This window comes from Condylura cristata, unplaced genomic scaffold (genome assembly GCF_000260355.1).
Source record: "Condylura cristata isolate star-nosed mole 26May11 unplaced genomic scaffold, ConCri1.0 scaffold00032, whole genome shotgun sequence".
Classification (NCBI taxonomy): Eukaryota; Metazoa; Chordata; class Mammalia; order Eulipotyphla; family Talpidae; genus Condylura; species Condylura cristata.
Window position 1 is genome coordinate 4,947,394 of NW_004567133.1, and position 12,556 is coordinate 4,959,949.

The following is a 12,556-nucleotide window of genomic DNA, read 5'->3' on the forward strand; positions in this document are numbered from 1 at the left end:
TACCAGAAACTCTGACGTTAGCTCCCTTCCTGACGTTAACCATGTCTAAAGAAGCCTCTGAGAAAGCCATTAAAAGGAGCCCATAGTAATCTCAGCTCGAAGTAGGCAGCAATGGTCTCGTCGATTTTTCCAAGTAGGCGGCACCTGCCATTAAACAGGGCCCGTTACAGATCCCAGACTCGGTGGCAGCTTCCCGCCTCAGCTCACTCGAGCCACCCGACACCCAGCCCCCAGCTTCCTGCCCTTACACTCCCGTTGGCTTCGTTCAAACAGGCCGCTTTCGCCGGCGCCCAATCAGAACGCTCGATCTTCAGCCGCCGCCCAATGGCTTCGCGTAATGGGGGGAAAGGGGGCGTGAAGCCCAATCGCAGCGCCATCACAGTTGAGGGCAGAGAGGTTAGGAAGCCGGCATGGCGCTCTGGTCAATAAAATCGATAGCTGGAAGCTGCCTGTGTTCCAGGCAAAGGCGGCGCAGAAGCAGCGCCGCCATCTTCCCCGAAGGCATCTTCCGGTGCCTTGCAATTAAGTTCCAGCGGGAGTTTCCCGAATAACAGCTAAAGGTTTCCGTTAGCCCCGCAGGAGGCCGATTTCTATCCCCCGCGGACCTCTGCAGGCACGCTCAGCCCTGGTCCAGCTGGGGCTTCCAAATCCCGGGGTCCGCCAGCGCCCGGGCACCGAGGCCCGGGTGGGGAAGTCCCAGGAGCCGTCTTCTCGGGTCCAATGGCGCCGCCTTCGGCTCCGCTCTCCGCGCGGGGACCAGGAGAGACCGGACCCGGCCGGAGAAGGGGAAGGAGGCCGAGGGCTGTGAGGTTCGCCGACGTGGCCGTGTACTTCTCCCCGGAGGAGTGGGGGTGCCTGCGGCCCATGCAGAGGGCCCTGTACCGGGATGTGATGCGGGAGAACTACGGCCACCTGGGCGCGCTCGGTGAGGCCCGGCCCAATCCGCTTCCGAGGGCCTGAAGGGATGGAGAAACTTGGGGGGTAGGGGTGGGATGGGGCACGGGAGGGATGGGGAGTGTGGAGTGGCCAGGGTCCTGGCCCCCCGCCAGGTTGTGTCAGGGGAGGAGGAGGAGGGCTTGGCAGGAGATGCCATCGGCTAATTACCCAGCATTTTCTAGTTGTTGGACCTCTGACTGGTTCTCATTTCCCAGGGTGCGCTGGTCCCAAACCAGCCCTCATCTCCTGGTTGGAACGAAACACTGATGATTGGGAACCGGCTGCCCTGGATCCACGGGAGTGCCCAAGGGGGATAACAGTCCAAAGAAGTGAGTGAAAAATGCCCTTGGAAGGGTCTGGAATCTGACTTTCCAGAGTTAGTGGCTAGGGTTACCCATGACCCCATTTACTGTATTCATTTTCACAACTTAAGGGTCTTGTCTTTGAGGGTGTGGGGTGGGTTCACCAGGCAGACTCACAAGTTAGCTTGAAAACCTGCAGTTCCCTATTGTGTAAATGAGTTAGTGAGCTTCTAAAGGAGCTACCTTCCCCCAGCCTCTCTTGAAAGGATTCTGAGAGATGTGTGCCTCTTTTGAGTTTTGTGTTTTGATGGAAAAGATCTCCTGGGGAACAGCTGCCCGACTACAGAGCCCTTTCTGCCCTTATCTATGCAGGGCAAACCCTGAGGATCAAACAAGGCACTGATTAACACCATCAGGTAGAAGGAGCCCAGATCCACACCAGGGGCTGTTGGGATTGTCTGGGCTGGAGTTTCTCTACAAGTTTCTTTAAAGTCAAGACTGTTTTTCTGAGATTCAGACCTGACAATGATATTTCCTTATCACCTAACCCCAAGGGGGGTTGTCAAGCAGCTGTCATTTACTCCTAAGTCACTTGGGGGAACTTGGTAAAAGTAGATTCCTGGAACCTGGTCCAGACCTACTGATTTACTCATATGGGTGTCTAGGAACTGCTCTTCATGTGGGGTGTGTGTGTTAATAACCCAGTAGATATGGATTATGTTTATGCTTGAGAATCACTAGATAAAATATTTTAATTCCTGATCCTGACAGTATTTTTTAGATCAGCAGCAGTATGACTTGGGAAAAGTTAGAAATGCAAATTCTTAGGCCCTACCCCAGATCTACTGAATCCTCAATTGGGAGTAGGGCCCAGCAGTCTCCAAATGATTCTGAGCACAATAAAATTTGAGAATCCTTGGCTTAGAGGGTGTTATGACAGTCACTGCCAGCTCAGATCTCTTTATTTCTGCTTTCTGCCTTATACTTACCTCTTCAAAAAGCTTTTCTCCCTTTTAAAGTCAGTTTAATCTTCAAGAAACCTTTCTCAACTTCTCCAAGTTGGATCAGGGGCTATTGTTATTTCCACAGCAGTATGTCACATTTAGCTGTTGACACTCTTTAAAGATAGGGGCTGAGTCTATTTGTGTTGCAATTCACTGTTAAGAAGCAAGAATAAGCACCCAGTCTTTGTTATATTAATTAAAAAAAAAAAGATTTATTTATGCATCAAGAACTGCGGTATAGGCCAGAGGTGTGGGGGGTGAGAAGATTCACCAGAGACAGAGGGGGGCGGGCGGGGGGTTAACAGGACAGGCAAGTGCTGAGGGGAGCAACAGGCCAGCAGGTCTGCTAGGCTGTGTGGGTCAGCTCTGACTGGGATGGAATTCATGCTGCATTGGCTCTTGATAGCTTGTTCCTGCTGAGAATTTAACCCTTGTGCCATCAGGGATGCCCACATTAGTGTTTCTCTGTTCCCACAGAAACAAGAACCAGAAAGAAGAATGGAGAAAAGGAAGCGTTCCCACCTAAAGAGCCCCCACGAAAGGGGAAGCGAGGCCGGCGGCCCAGCAAACCCCGGCTAGTCCCCAGGCAGACGTCTGGAGGTCCCATCTGCCCTGACTGTGGCTGTACCTTCCCTGATCACCAGGCTCTGGAGAGCCACAAGTGTGCCCAGAATCTGAAAAAGCCTTACCCTTGCCCAGACTGTGGACGCCGCTTTTCCTACCCATCCCTGCTGGTTAGTCACCGGCGGGCACACTCTGGTGAGTGTCCCTATGTTTGTGACCAGTGTGGCAAACGCTTCTCCCAGCGCAAGAACCTGTCCCAGCACCAAGTGATCCACACAGGAGAGAAGCCCTACCACTGCCCTGACTGTGGCCGCTGCTTTCGCAGGAGCCGGTCCTTGGCCAACCACCGGACCACACACACAGGCGAAAAGCCCCACCAGTGTCCTAGCTGTGGGCGTCGTTTTGCCTACCCCTCCCTGCTAGCCATCCACCAGCGCACACACACTGGAGAGAAGCCCTACACCTGCCTGGAATGCAACCGTCGCTTCCGCCAGCGCACGGCCCTAGTCATCCACCAGCGCATCCACACTGGGGAGAAGCCCTACCCATGTCCAGACTGTGAGCGGCGTTTCTCCTCATCCTCTCGCCTGGTCAGTCACCGGCGAGTGCACTCTGGGGAGCGTCCCTACGCCTGTGAGCACTGTGAGGCCCGCTTCTCCCAGCGCAGTACGCTGCTCCAGCACCAGCTCTTGCACACAGGAGAGAAGCCCTACCCCTGCCCGGACTGTGGCCGTGCCTTCCGGCGGAGCGGCTCCCTAGCCATACACCGCAGCACACACACAGAGGAGAAGCTGCACGCCTGTGAGGACTGTGGGCGCCGCTTTGCCTACCCCTCGCTCCTGGCCAGTCACCGGCGTGTTCACTCAGGCGAGCGGCCCTACGCTTGTGACCTGTGCTCCAAGCGCTTTGCTCAGTGGAGTCACCTGGCACAGCACCAGCTCCTGCACACCGGAGAGAAGCCTTTCCCCTGTCTAGAGTGTGGCCGCTGCTTCCGCCAGAGGTGGTCTCTGGCTGTCCATAAGTGTAGCCCCAAGGCCCAAAATTGCAGCCCAAGATCTGCTATAGGGGGGCCCAGCCAGAAGGGCAATGCCCTTTAGAATAAAAGAAGGCCTGTGTAAGGTCATTGCATTTCATGGAGGGGCCCAGAGAAGATAAAGAGAAGCCCCAGGTCATACAGGGCAAAATCAGAACTTAAAACCCAGGTTTCTTGCTACACAAACCTGAAGTTTAGTATTTCCCACCACACTGGCTGCCTGTGTGTGAGACTAGAACATGGTCCCATTAGGAGAGGTGCCCTCATGTGATTCAAGTTTCTACGTTACCCCATCCTAACAGAATTTGTGTGTGGATATCAGGGTTAAAGTGGTGGTCTGTTTTTTTCTAGGTTTGCATACAGGGATTGTCTGTCCCCTTGCATGTAGTTCGGAGAACTCTGTTCATAGGGGACAGAATCCTCCTACTCTGCCTCTTCAAACCAGATTTAAACACGCTTAGTTTAGCCTCCTTTTACCACACTTCTGCCAAATGGTCTTCTACCCTTGCTTTAAAATCTCCTTTGACAGGGAGCTCACTACCTCACAAGGCAGGTCAGTTCATTGTGGGATAGTGCTGACCTCTATAAGGCTGTTAAATACTACCTTATCCTTCCCTGTAAGCCTTCCCCACGATTGCTACCTGGCAATTCTTCAGATAACAATCACAACTTTACCCTCATGTTTTTAGGTTGGATAGCATTAACTTTGCATTCCTGAAAGGCAGGATTTTAATTCTTGATAAATGATCTCTTTCCAAACAGGTGTTTTTTGATGTTCCAGTTAAAGGGTCATAACAAAAATAAGCCAGCATGACAGTGTATACTCTGTACCTGCTTGGTCTGTATTTGTTTTGACAGTTCTAGCTCGCACTGGATTTGGGGAGAAGCTCTATGTTATTTAGAGCTTATTAGGCTGCAGATGCCTAAATATGTAAGCTCTTTTAAACCACATGTTGTAAAGTCAAGTCTTCTGCACTTGTGTCTAGAAAACTGATTGAATTGGATCTGAGACATAAGTGCCATGAGCTTTGGGAGATTTGTTGTAAGGAAAAGCAGGGGAGCTATGGCTTAGCATAAGAAGTCAACATGGCACTGGGCTCTTGTATTTTATGTAATGGATTAAGATTAGTTTCAGGCAGTCAGTGGCTGGAAAATCCTTGAGAACTGGGTCTGTTTTTTTCCTGATTCTCATCAGGAGACATCAGTACAGAATGTTCCATGAATCCTTAGTCAACAGTTTTTTCATAAAATGAATTGAGGCCATTCAAGAAAAATAGAAGGGTAACTGAGTACAAAGCAGGAAGAGTCTTCAGTTATCAAATTGTGTTCATGGTCTCTCTCTCACTTAAGCTCCAGGGCAGTGGCAGTGATGTGTCTTAATCTTTGACAGGCCTCCATGGCACCCCTCCCTGAGTTAATGCGTAGAGTAAGGCTTTATTGAGTTAAGAGGAATGGGCCTACCATTTTGCCTTGTGTAACTGCACCAAATCAGAATTTCTAAATATGCCATATCTCAAATTCCAACAGCTGGAGTGGTTCACTCATCTTATCCCTAATACTTCTTCCTTTAGCTCTCCTGATCTCAACCTCAGAGTAGGAGAGCAGCTGGGAAACTGGCTTTTGTAATTATCTCCTTTCTGGTATTTAGCAAGTTGCTTGTAACTTTTTTTCCTTGGTTGGTAAGCAACCTTAAAGAGTCATACCAGTTTGGGTCTCATTAAAATGTATGAATAACTTATGTTCCTTGTGGAATTACTGTTTATAAAATGTAAATCTAGCTATTGACTAAGTAGAAATTTTTACAGTTCTGATGGAGATCTAGCTTCCCTCAGACTAGAACACCTGTTTTGCCCTAACAGATACCTCCTAGAATGTCTGCCTAGCCCTATTTTAGAATTGGTTTTCCCCCCTACTTTAATCAACAAGCTCACCCAAATATTTTCTTGTCTAGGAATCTTATAATTTTTTTTGAGCCTGGACTATATCTCATAAAACTTGGGAGCCACTGGAGTCTCAAGTTCCAGTATGTGGTCTGTGGAGGGCATAGATCAAAGAGCTCCTAAGTTCTCTAAGGCACTTAGAGAAACTTCTTTGTTTCTAGGGTCCATTTGGTGACCCATTGTGATCCTGGCCCTATGATCAGGGACAGATACCAGTGTCCTTTCAATATACTCCCCTTCTGTGACTTGCTACCAAGAATTAACACACAGCCCTGACCTGGGTTAATTACTCACCTGCTTTCTTGCCTATATACGAACTATGAGAAAAAAAAAGTCAGTTACAAGAGGGGCCAGCCCCAATACATTTTCTGATCTCCAATCTCAGTTGGGCCTTCAATATCACCTTCCATCCCTGACTAGCAAATGCCTTCTTTATTGAGAAAACATAGGTGTCAAATGGCAACACCAACCTTCTACTCCCCACTTTGACTCCAAGTTCACAAGTGTGATGACTAGTACCCCATCACAGGGGAAGTCCCCTATATTGAATGTTTATCAATATAACTGCTTGACTTTCATCCAGCTGCCCTCTCAGGGACTTTGCCCCATCTATTCTTTTTCTTAGTTTTGTGATATCAAAATACCTCTCTTGTCCAGAATACACACAGAGCCAATAAACACACTAAAATTTGTATTTAAAAACAAAAACTCTCTCTGGCCGCTGTCCCCATTTCCTATTTTTCAGCTAAATTTTTTGAAACAGTGGCCTGTGTTCACATGATTCACTGTTTCTCCTTTGACCTACTGCAATAGTATTAATGCTACTTCATAGAGCATTTATGTGTTATGTATTGTGGTAAGCACTTTATATATATTCCAATCTAATTTTTACAAAAACCTCCAAAAGTGTTAGGAGGTGCTCCCATATGGATCTCTTATGTTGCTACTGATCTTGTGAATATGCCTACAGTACATGGCCCTTGCCTTCAGTTAGTATCAGACTTAATTCAGTTCCAGACTTAGAGCCTCTTGTGGTTCTTTTCAGTGTGTACGGATGGGAATTCCTTTCTAGCATTTAAGAAATACAAGAATGGAACTGGGAAGATGCAAAAAAACAAAAAACTATATTCTGTGAATTCAAGCTTACCAACCAACCAGAGAAGTTACTGGTTTGGAAGATATAGGAAGCAAGAGCAGGAAACGTTAACATGCAGAGTCAAAAGTTAATGTCAACCTATCTAGGAAAGGGATAGGAAAATCTGAAGATGTTACGACATGGTCAAATACTTTTGCTTGTAGCTAATGTTATAAGTCTTTGTTCCTGGTCCTGTCTACTTCGAATCAGGAGTAATTCTTGCAAATAAAAGATTATGTTCACAGGATGTTTTGTATAAATCCTACAAGTGGTGTTCAAGAAAAAAGGTATGACAGCAAAATAAGTGGTTTTTAAATTATCATGGAGGTTGCAAAATTGTGATTTTTCTTCTTCTTGATGGCAGAATATACACACCCAAAAAGTTACCATTTTAACAATTTTTAAGTATAGGGTCCAGGGGTACTAGGTACTTTCAGTGTTGTGAAACACCACTACTTCCAGAACTTCTTCATTTTCCAAACACAAGCTAACCCATTACAATAAATCATCAGTGTACTTATGATTTTGATACTTATTACCAAATTGTTTCCCGAGGAGGTTGTATGAATTTACATATCCATCAGTAACACATGAGGGCTTCTTCCCATACTTTTAAAAGTGTATTGTTCACTCCTCCTTCATTAAGCAAATATCTTGGGCAACTATCACAAGCCAGATAATGTTTGAGAAGATAGAGATGTAGCAATGAACAATACAAAGTCCTTGCTTCCATGGAACTTATAAGCTAAAGGAAAAGGTACCCAATGTCAGGAAGTTGTCAGTACGGGATGAGGAGGTAAAAATGATGAGAGGGGTTATTTTGGACAGAAGTCTCAGCTAACTTCTTAATTCTTGTTCATCTAATAAAAAATTTTTAGTATAGTCTTTCATGTAATTTTAATTTGCATCCTTTCACCTCTAAGTGGTTATTTTTTCCAAATGTTTAAAAAAAATTCTATTTTATATGAATTGTAGTTCATATTGTCTGTTTTTCTTTTTCCTTTTTAAAAAGATTTATTTATGCACACAAGAACTGGAGTACAGGCCAGAGGTGCAGGGGGTGAGAGACAGAGTGGAGAACAGAATATTACCCTTAAATTTAAAAACACATTTGACTTAAGTCTAATATTTTCTATTATCTGTATGCCTCTTTTTAATCTAAAATACTTTGAATTTTGAAACTAGATTTTTTTTTTTAAAGATGTATTTATTTATGCAGAACTGGGGTATAGGCCAGAGGTGCAGGGGTGGTGAGAGGATTCACCAGAGACAGGGTGGGGTGCAGAACAGGCCGACTGAGGAAGTACACTGCTGAAGGGAGCAGAGGCGAGACAGGAGAGGTCTGCCCATCACGTGGGTCAGCTCTCTTGCCGGGGATTGAATTCCTGCTGCAGTGGCTTTGGATAGCTTCATAATGTGCTTTAACCCATTGGACCACCAGGGAGGGCCTAATTTCCCCTTTCAGTGTTCAAACTGCACCTTACAGTGTGTATGGTACTTGTGAACAGGAAACAAAAGTTTTATGCTTTTATATATCTAAACAATTTCAAGAAGAACTGGGTAATAGAAGTTGCCCCTAGAGAAGGGAAGGAGACTGGAGAAGGGATGCATTTTTAAAGATTTATTTATTTATGCCCATAAGAACTGGGGTACAGGACAGAGGTGGGAAGGCAAACTCACCAGCGACAGAGAGGGGAGCAGAACAGCCAGACCTACTGAAATACACTGTTGGGGGGAGCAGCGGGAGAGACAGGAGAGGTCCGCTGGGCCATGTGGGTCAACTCCTTAGCCCGGGATTGGGATCCAACGCATGTCACAGGGGCTGGTAACAGCTTGAGAGCGCTGAGACTTTAATCCCTGCACCCCCAGGGAGGCCCCATTTATGCATTTTAAATGAGTTCTAATTTGAACACACGCTTTCTGATTGCGACAGGATACAGAGAGTAATATCGCTATAATGGCAACTGCAGCTAATATTATTAAGTACTTACTCTGTGCAGGGCGCCGCACCAAGCATTTGGCTGAGGCTGGGAAGCAAATGACTAAACCCCGGTTCTGCCGCCCGTGAGCTTTCACCAGAGGCCTTTGTCTCTCAGCTTCTGGGTCTGTAAGAGGGAAGAATCGGTGACCTCAGGCAAAAGCCAAAACAAACACAGGGTAGGTCCCCGCTCCGCAGCGCCGGGGCCCGCTCACGCTAGCAGGCCCTCTCACCCCCTCACCTTCAGAGTCCGCCTGGTCTTCGCTTCTTACTCGCCTCCAAGCCCTGGACTTTGCACCTGCCCGCAAGACCATTTATGGCATTGCAGAAGCAGCGGCTTCAACTCGTGAGACCCTCTCTTTCAGGTGCTGTCCAGGAAGAGTTACGAGAGACCCAGAAGCTCTTCATACACGGCCGCCTTCAGCCCAGTCGCTCCTTCACCCTAGTCTTTCAAACAGGGCCGCCCTGGGCGGACCAATCATAGCCGTCCTTCTTCCCCAGCCACCGAAGCTGTCCAATCAACGCACGTCACCTACCGGGTCTTCCGGCCTTGGGGTCCAATCTTCCGCTTTTCCGCCTCGGGAGTAAGGGCAGCGAGGAAAGGCACAGGATGTTGAGGCCGCATGGACGCCATTTTTGTTAAGGGCAGGCCTAAGGGCCCCCATGGACTTGCATCTGAGGAAAGCCTGGAAATCGGTATCGTGTTCACCTACCCTGGAAGCGCCTCTGCGAGGCACAGAGAAGGTTTCTCATGGCGCCGCCCCTGGCCCTGCTCCCGGCGGCTGGAGGCGGGAAGTCTGGGCCCGGACGGAAGAGCAACGGCAGCTCAGGGACTGTGAGCTTCGCGGACGTAGCCGTGTACTTCTCCCGGGAGGAGTGGGGGTGCTGCGGCCCGCGCAGCGCGCCCTGTACCGGGACGTGATGCGGGAGACCTACGGCCACCTGGGCGCGCTCGGTGAGGCCCGGCGGCCCGGCCCGGCCCCAGATCCGTGGGAAGGCAGGGTCCAGTCCCCGCAGGCGAGTGGCTGGAAGTGTGGGGCACGGAGGAAGCCCCCTCACCAGCCTCTCGGCGTCTCATCCGCACCCAATGTTTTCCCTTCGCAGGACTCTCAGGGCCCAAACCCGCTTTTATCTCCTGGGTGGAAGGAGAGGCGGAGGCATGGAGCTCGGTGGCCGAGGACCCAAGGGGCGGGAGCCCAGCGGCTGTCAAAGGAGAGAAGGGGAAGGTGGCAGGTACTTCACAGCACCCCGCAGGGGAGCCCGTGAGCGCTACTCTCCCAGAGATCCTTGGCACATACTGCCCCCTCTAAAGTCCCGTCTCCCTGCATCTCACCTCCAGAAAGTTGCCCATTTTCCTGCAAAATGACTCAAGAGAACTGCTAAATGGGGACTTAGGGTACCACTTGATCAGTAGAGCTGGAGCTTCCATGGAGGGGGAGGGGAAAAAACCTAAGTGGTTCTGTGTGTGACAAAATGAAGACAAATGTTCCCTTTGGGTATGGTTATGTGGCTTATAATGTATTGGGTAATATCACTTATCAAAAAGGTTTAAAAAAAGCGCGGCTCCTGAGGCGATGGCATGATTCAAGTTTGCTCTCAGGTCTTCCGTGTGGACTCTAGAGTGCTCCCAAGTAGATTTTTTTGGTAGTCGTGTACTGGCTATTTTGCAAAGGGATTATAATCAGGATCAGGATTATAAACTCCATGGAAGCTGGAACCATCACCTTCCTCAATGTCCCCCTTTATTAGGAGTTTAATATTATCAATTCTCCATTTATCTCGCAGAGCTTACCTGTGTTAACCTCCAGACAGTGGGGTTTGCTCTGACTCCAGGCTAACTTTGAGACCTTGATGAGGAGGCCCCAATCATTTAGTCTCACCCAGAGGGCCATTTACGCAGCCATTCATGTTTGGCCCAGGGCAGGCCATTCTCGAACCTGCTGCTAAATTCGTTTTTGTTTTGGTTTTCCTGTCTCAGGATCCAGGGAGGGGAGTGAAGAGAAAGAAAGGCTGAAGAAGAAATCAAAGCAAAAAGAGATGGCACACCAAGGAGCGGCTCTCAAGGAGTGGTTGTCATCTTGCACGCCGCCTGACTCCAGTCACAAAGCTGGCTGCCCAGAGCTCCGCTGGGATTCCAGGGCCAGCCCCATCAAGCCTTGGCCCAAGCACACTCCAGATTGCAGACTACCCTACTCTTGCCCAGACTGTGACCGAAACTTCAGCTACCCCTCACTCTTGGCCAACCACAAGCGGGTCCACTCTGGGGAACGACCCTTTCCCTGTGACCAGTGTCAGGCCCGTTTCTCCCAGCGCAAGTACCTGCTCCAGCATCAGTTCACCCACACAGGTGAAAAGCCCTACCCCTGCCCTGATTGTGGGCGATGCTTTCGCCAGAGGGGCTCCCTGGCCATCCACAGGAGAACTCACACTGGGGAAAAGCCCTACCCGTGTCCAGACTGCAAGAGTCGTCTTACTTACCCCTCCCTGCTGGCCATCCACCAACGCAAGCACACTGGCGAAAAGCCCTACAGCTGGCCCAGCGGCAGCCTCCATCTTGCCTACCCCTCCCTGCTGGCTATCCACAGCGCACACACAGGTGAGAAGCCCTACCCCTGCCCCGACTGTGGCCTCCGCTTTACCTACTCTTCTCTCCTCCTCAGTCACCGGCGCATCCACTCTGATAGGCGGCCCTTCCCCTGCCCAGAGTGTGGTGAGGGCTTCAAGCGCAAGTATGCCCTGGTAGCCCACCAGTGGGTCCATCGCTCTGTGGACAGGGCGAGGTGGCAGCAACCTGCAGTACCGCTTTCCGAGTCAGTCCCTGTCTTGGGAAGCCAGGATCCCCCAGTTCATTTCCGGTACTTTCCAGATATACTTCAAGAGTGTGGGTGATGGAGCTCACACAAGATGATCAGTTTTGTCTGGAAAGAAAGAACAAGGCTTATGCATTTGAAGGACAAGAAAAGGGAGTGGGCATTTAAGAGAACAAAGCTCTGTGTAAAAAAAATGAGCGGAGGTGAGGGGTCACAGAGAAGGTCCATTAGTAAAAAGAGGTAGGAATCCAAAAGCCACCTGAGCGCTGAAAACCTGTTTTCTGAGGCTCTGGCTCCCGCTTCCCTGCAAACCACTCACTTACTTGACTTTTCTGTATGAATTCTTCTCTCACTTAGACCATTCTTCTTTCTGCCTATATTTCTCCTGTTCTCAGAGATGGGTCCCTTGAAGTCCCCTAAAGGTAAGAGCCTATTAAAAGAGCCAGTACCCACTCTGGGGATTCCCCTTGACTGGAAGCACACCTTGGGCCTGTTTCTACACCTGGTTAAGGTCATCCAAGGATTATGTCTTGTAGCAGCACGGGAACCATCTGACACGGACACGTATGGCGGCACATCATTGCTGGCACTCTGGTTAAAGCTGGAGGTGGCCAGAGGAAGGACAGTGGCCTCAGGTGAGGAGCTCTTCGGCCTCACACTCACAGTGCAAAACACAAAACACACTGTGCAAAGCACAAAACTATCACACTATGAGTTGAAGGTTTTTTTTCAAACTTTTATGAATTAGTGATTACAATGTGTATGTTCCTTAGATTTTACATCTTTTGGATAAAGATGTATTCTTGGGCCACACCAGCTGGCATATGATACTGGGAACTTTTTTTTTTTTTTTT

General features: G+C 49.0%; 2 protein-coding genes and 1 long non-coding RNA gene across 4 annotated transcripts; 2 read left to right on the forward strand and 1 right to left on the reverse strand.

Annotated features, from left to right (window-relative positions):
* The first annotated feature begins 450 nt into the window (after positions 1 to 450).
* On the forward strand, positions 451 to 5,577 carry ZNF689 (zinc finger protein 689). Its single transcript, XM_004691681.2, has 3 exons — positions 451 to 925; positions 1,152 to 1,265; positions 2,720 to 5,577. The coding sequence occupies exons 1-3, from the start codon at positions 721 to 723 to the stop codon at positions 3,901 to 3,903; spliced, it is 1,503 nt and encodes a 500-aa protein (XP_004691738.1). The 5' UTR covers positions 451 to 720; the 3' UTR covers positions 3,904 to 5,577.
* Positions 5,578 to 8,651: 3,074 nt separating this feature from the next.
* LOC105854296 lies at positions 8,652 to 9,534 on the reverse strand. 2 transcript variants are annotated; one of them, XR_001145979.1, is made up of 3 exons: positions 9,429 to 9,534; positions 9,134 to 9,260; positions 8,652 to 9,019 (listed from the first exon to the last, which is right to left on the reverse strand). It is a non-coding gene; the product is annotated as an uncharacterized LOC105854296 (long non-coding RNA). The 2 variants fall into 2 exon arrangements; XR_001145978.1 differs by having other exon boundaries at positions 8,652 to 8,771; positions 8,906 to 9,019; positions 9,134 to 9,534.
* A 32-nt stretch (positions 9,535 to 9,566) lies between these two features.
* Positions 9,567 to 12,188, forward strand: ZNF785 (zinc finger protein 785). The gene is given in 4 exon segments (XM_012731885.1): positions 9,567 to 9,776; positions 9,779 to 9,847; positions 9,997 to 10,125; positions 10,871 to 12,188. Coding segments are annotated over 4 exon segments (1,242 nt in total). The 5' UTR covers positions 9,567 to 9,643; the 3' UTR covers positions 11,782 to 12,188.
* Positions 12,189 to 12,556: the final 368 nt, after the last annotated feature.

Coding starts and splice junctions, on each gene's coding strand:
- ZNF689 (XM_004691681.2), top strand. CDS start 721: ATGGCGCCGCCTTCGGCTCCGCTCTCCGCGCGGGGACCAGGAGAGACC. Junction 926..1,151: donor CGGCCACCTGGGCGCGCTCG/GTGAGGCCCGGC, acceptor CTCATTTCCCAG/GGTGCGCTGGTCCCAAACCA. Junction 1,266..2,719: donor GGGGATAACAGTCCAAAGAA/GTGAGTGAAAAA, acceptor CTGTTCCCACAG/AAACAAGAACCAGAAAGAAG.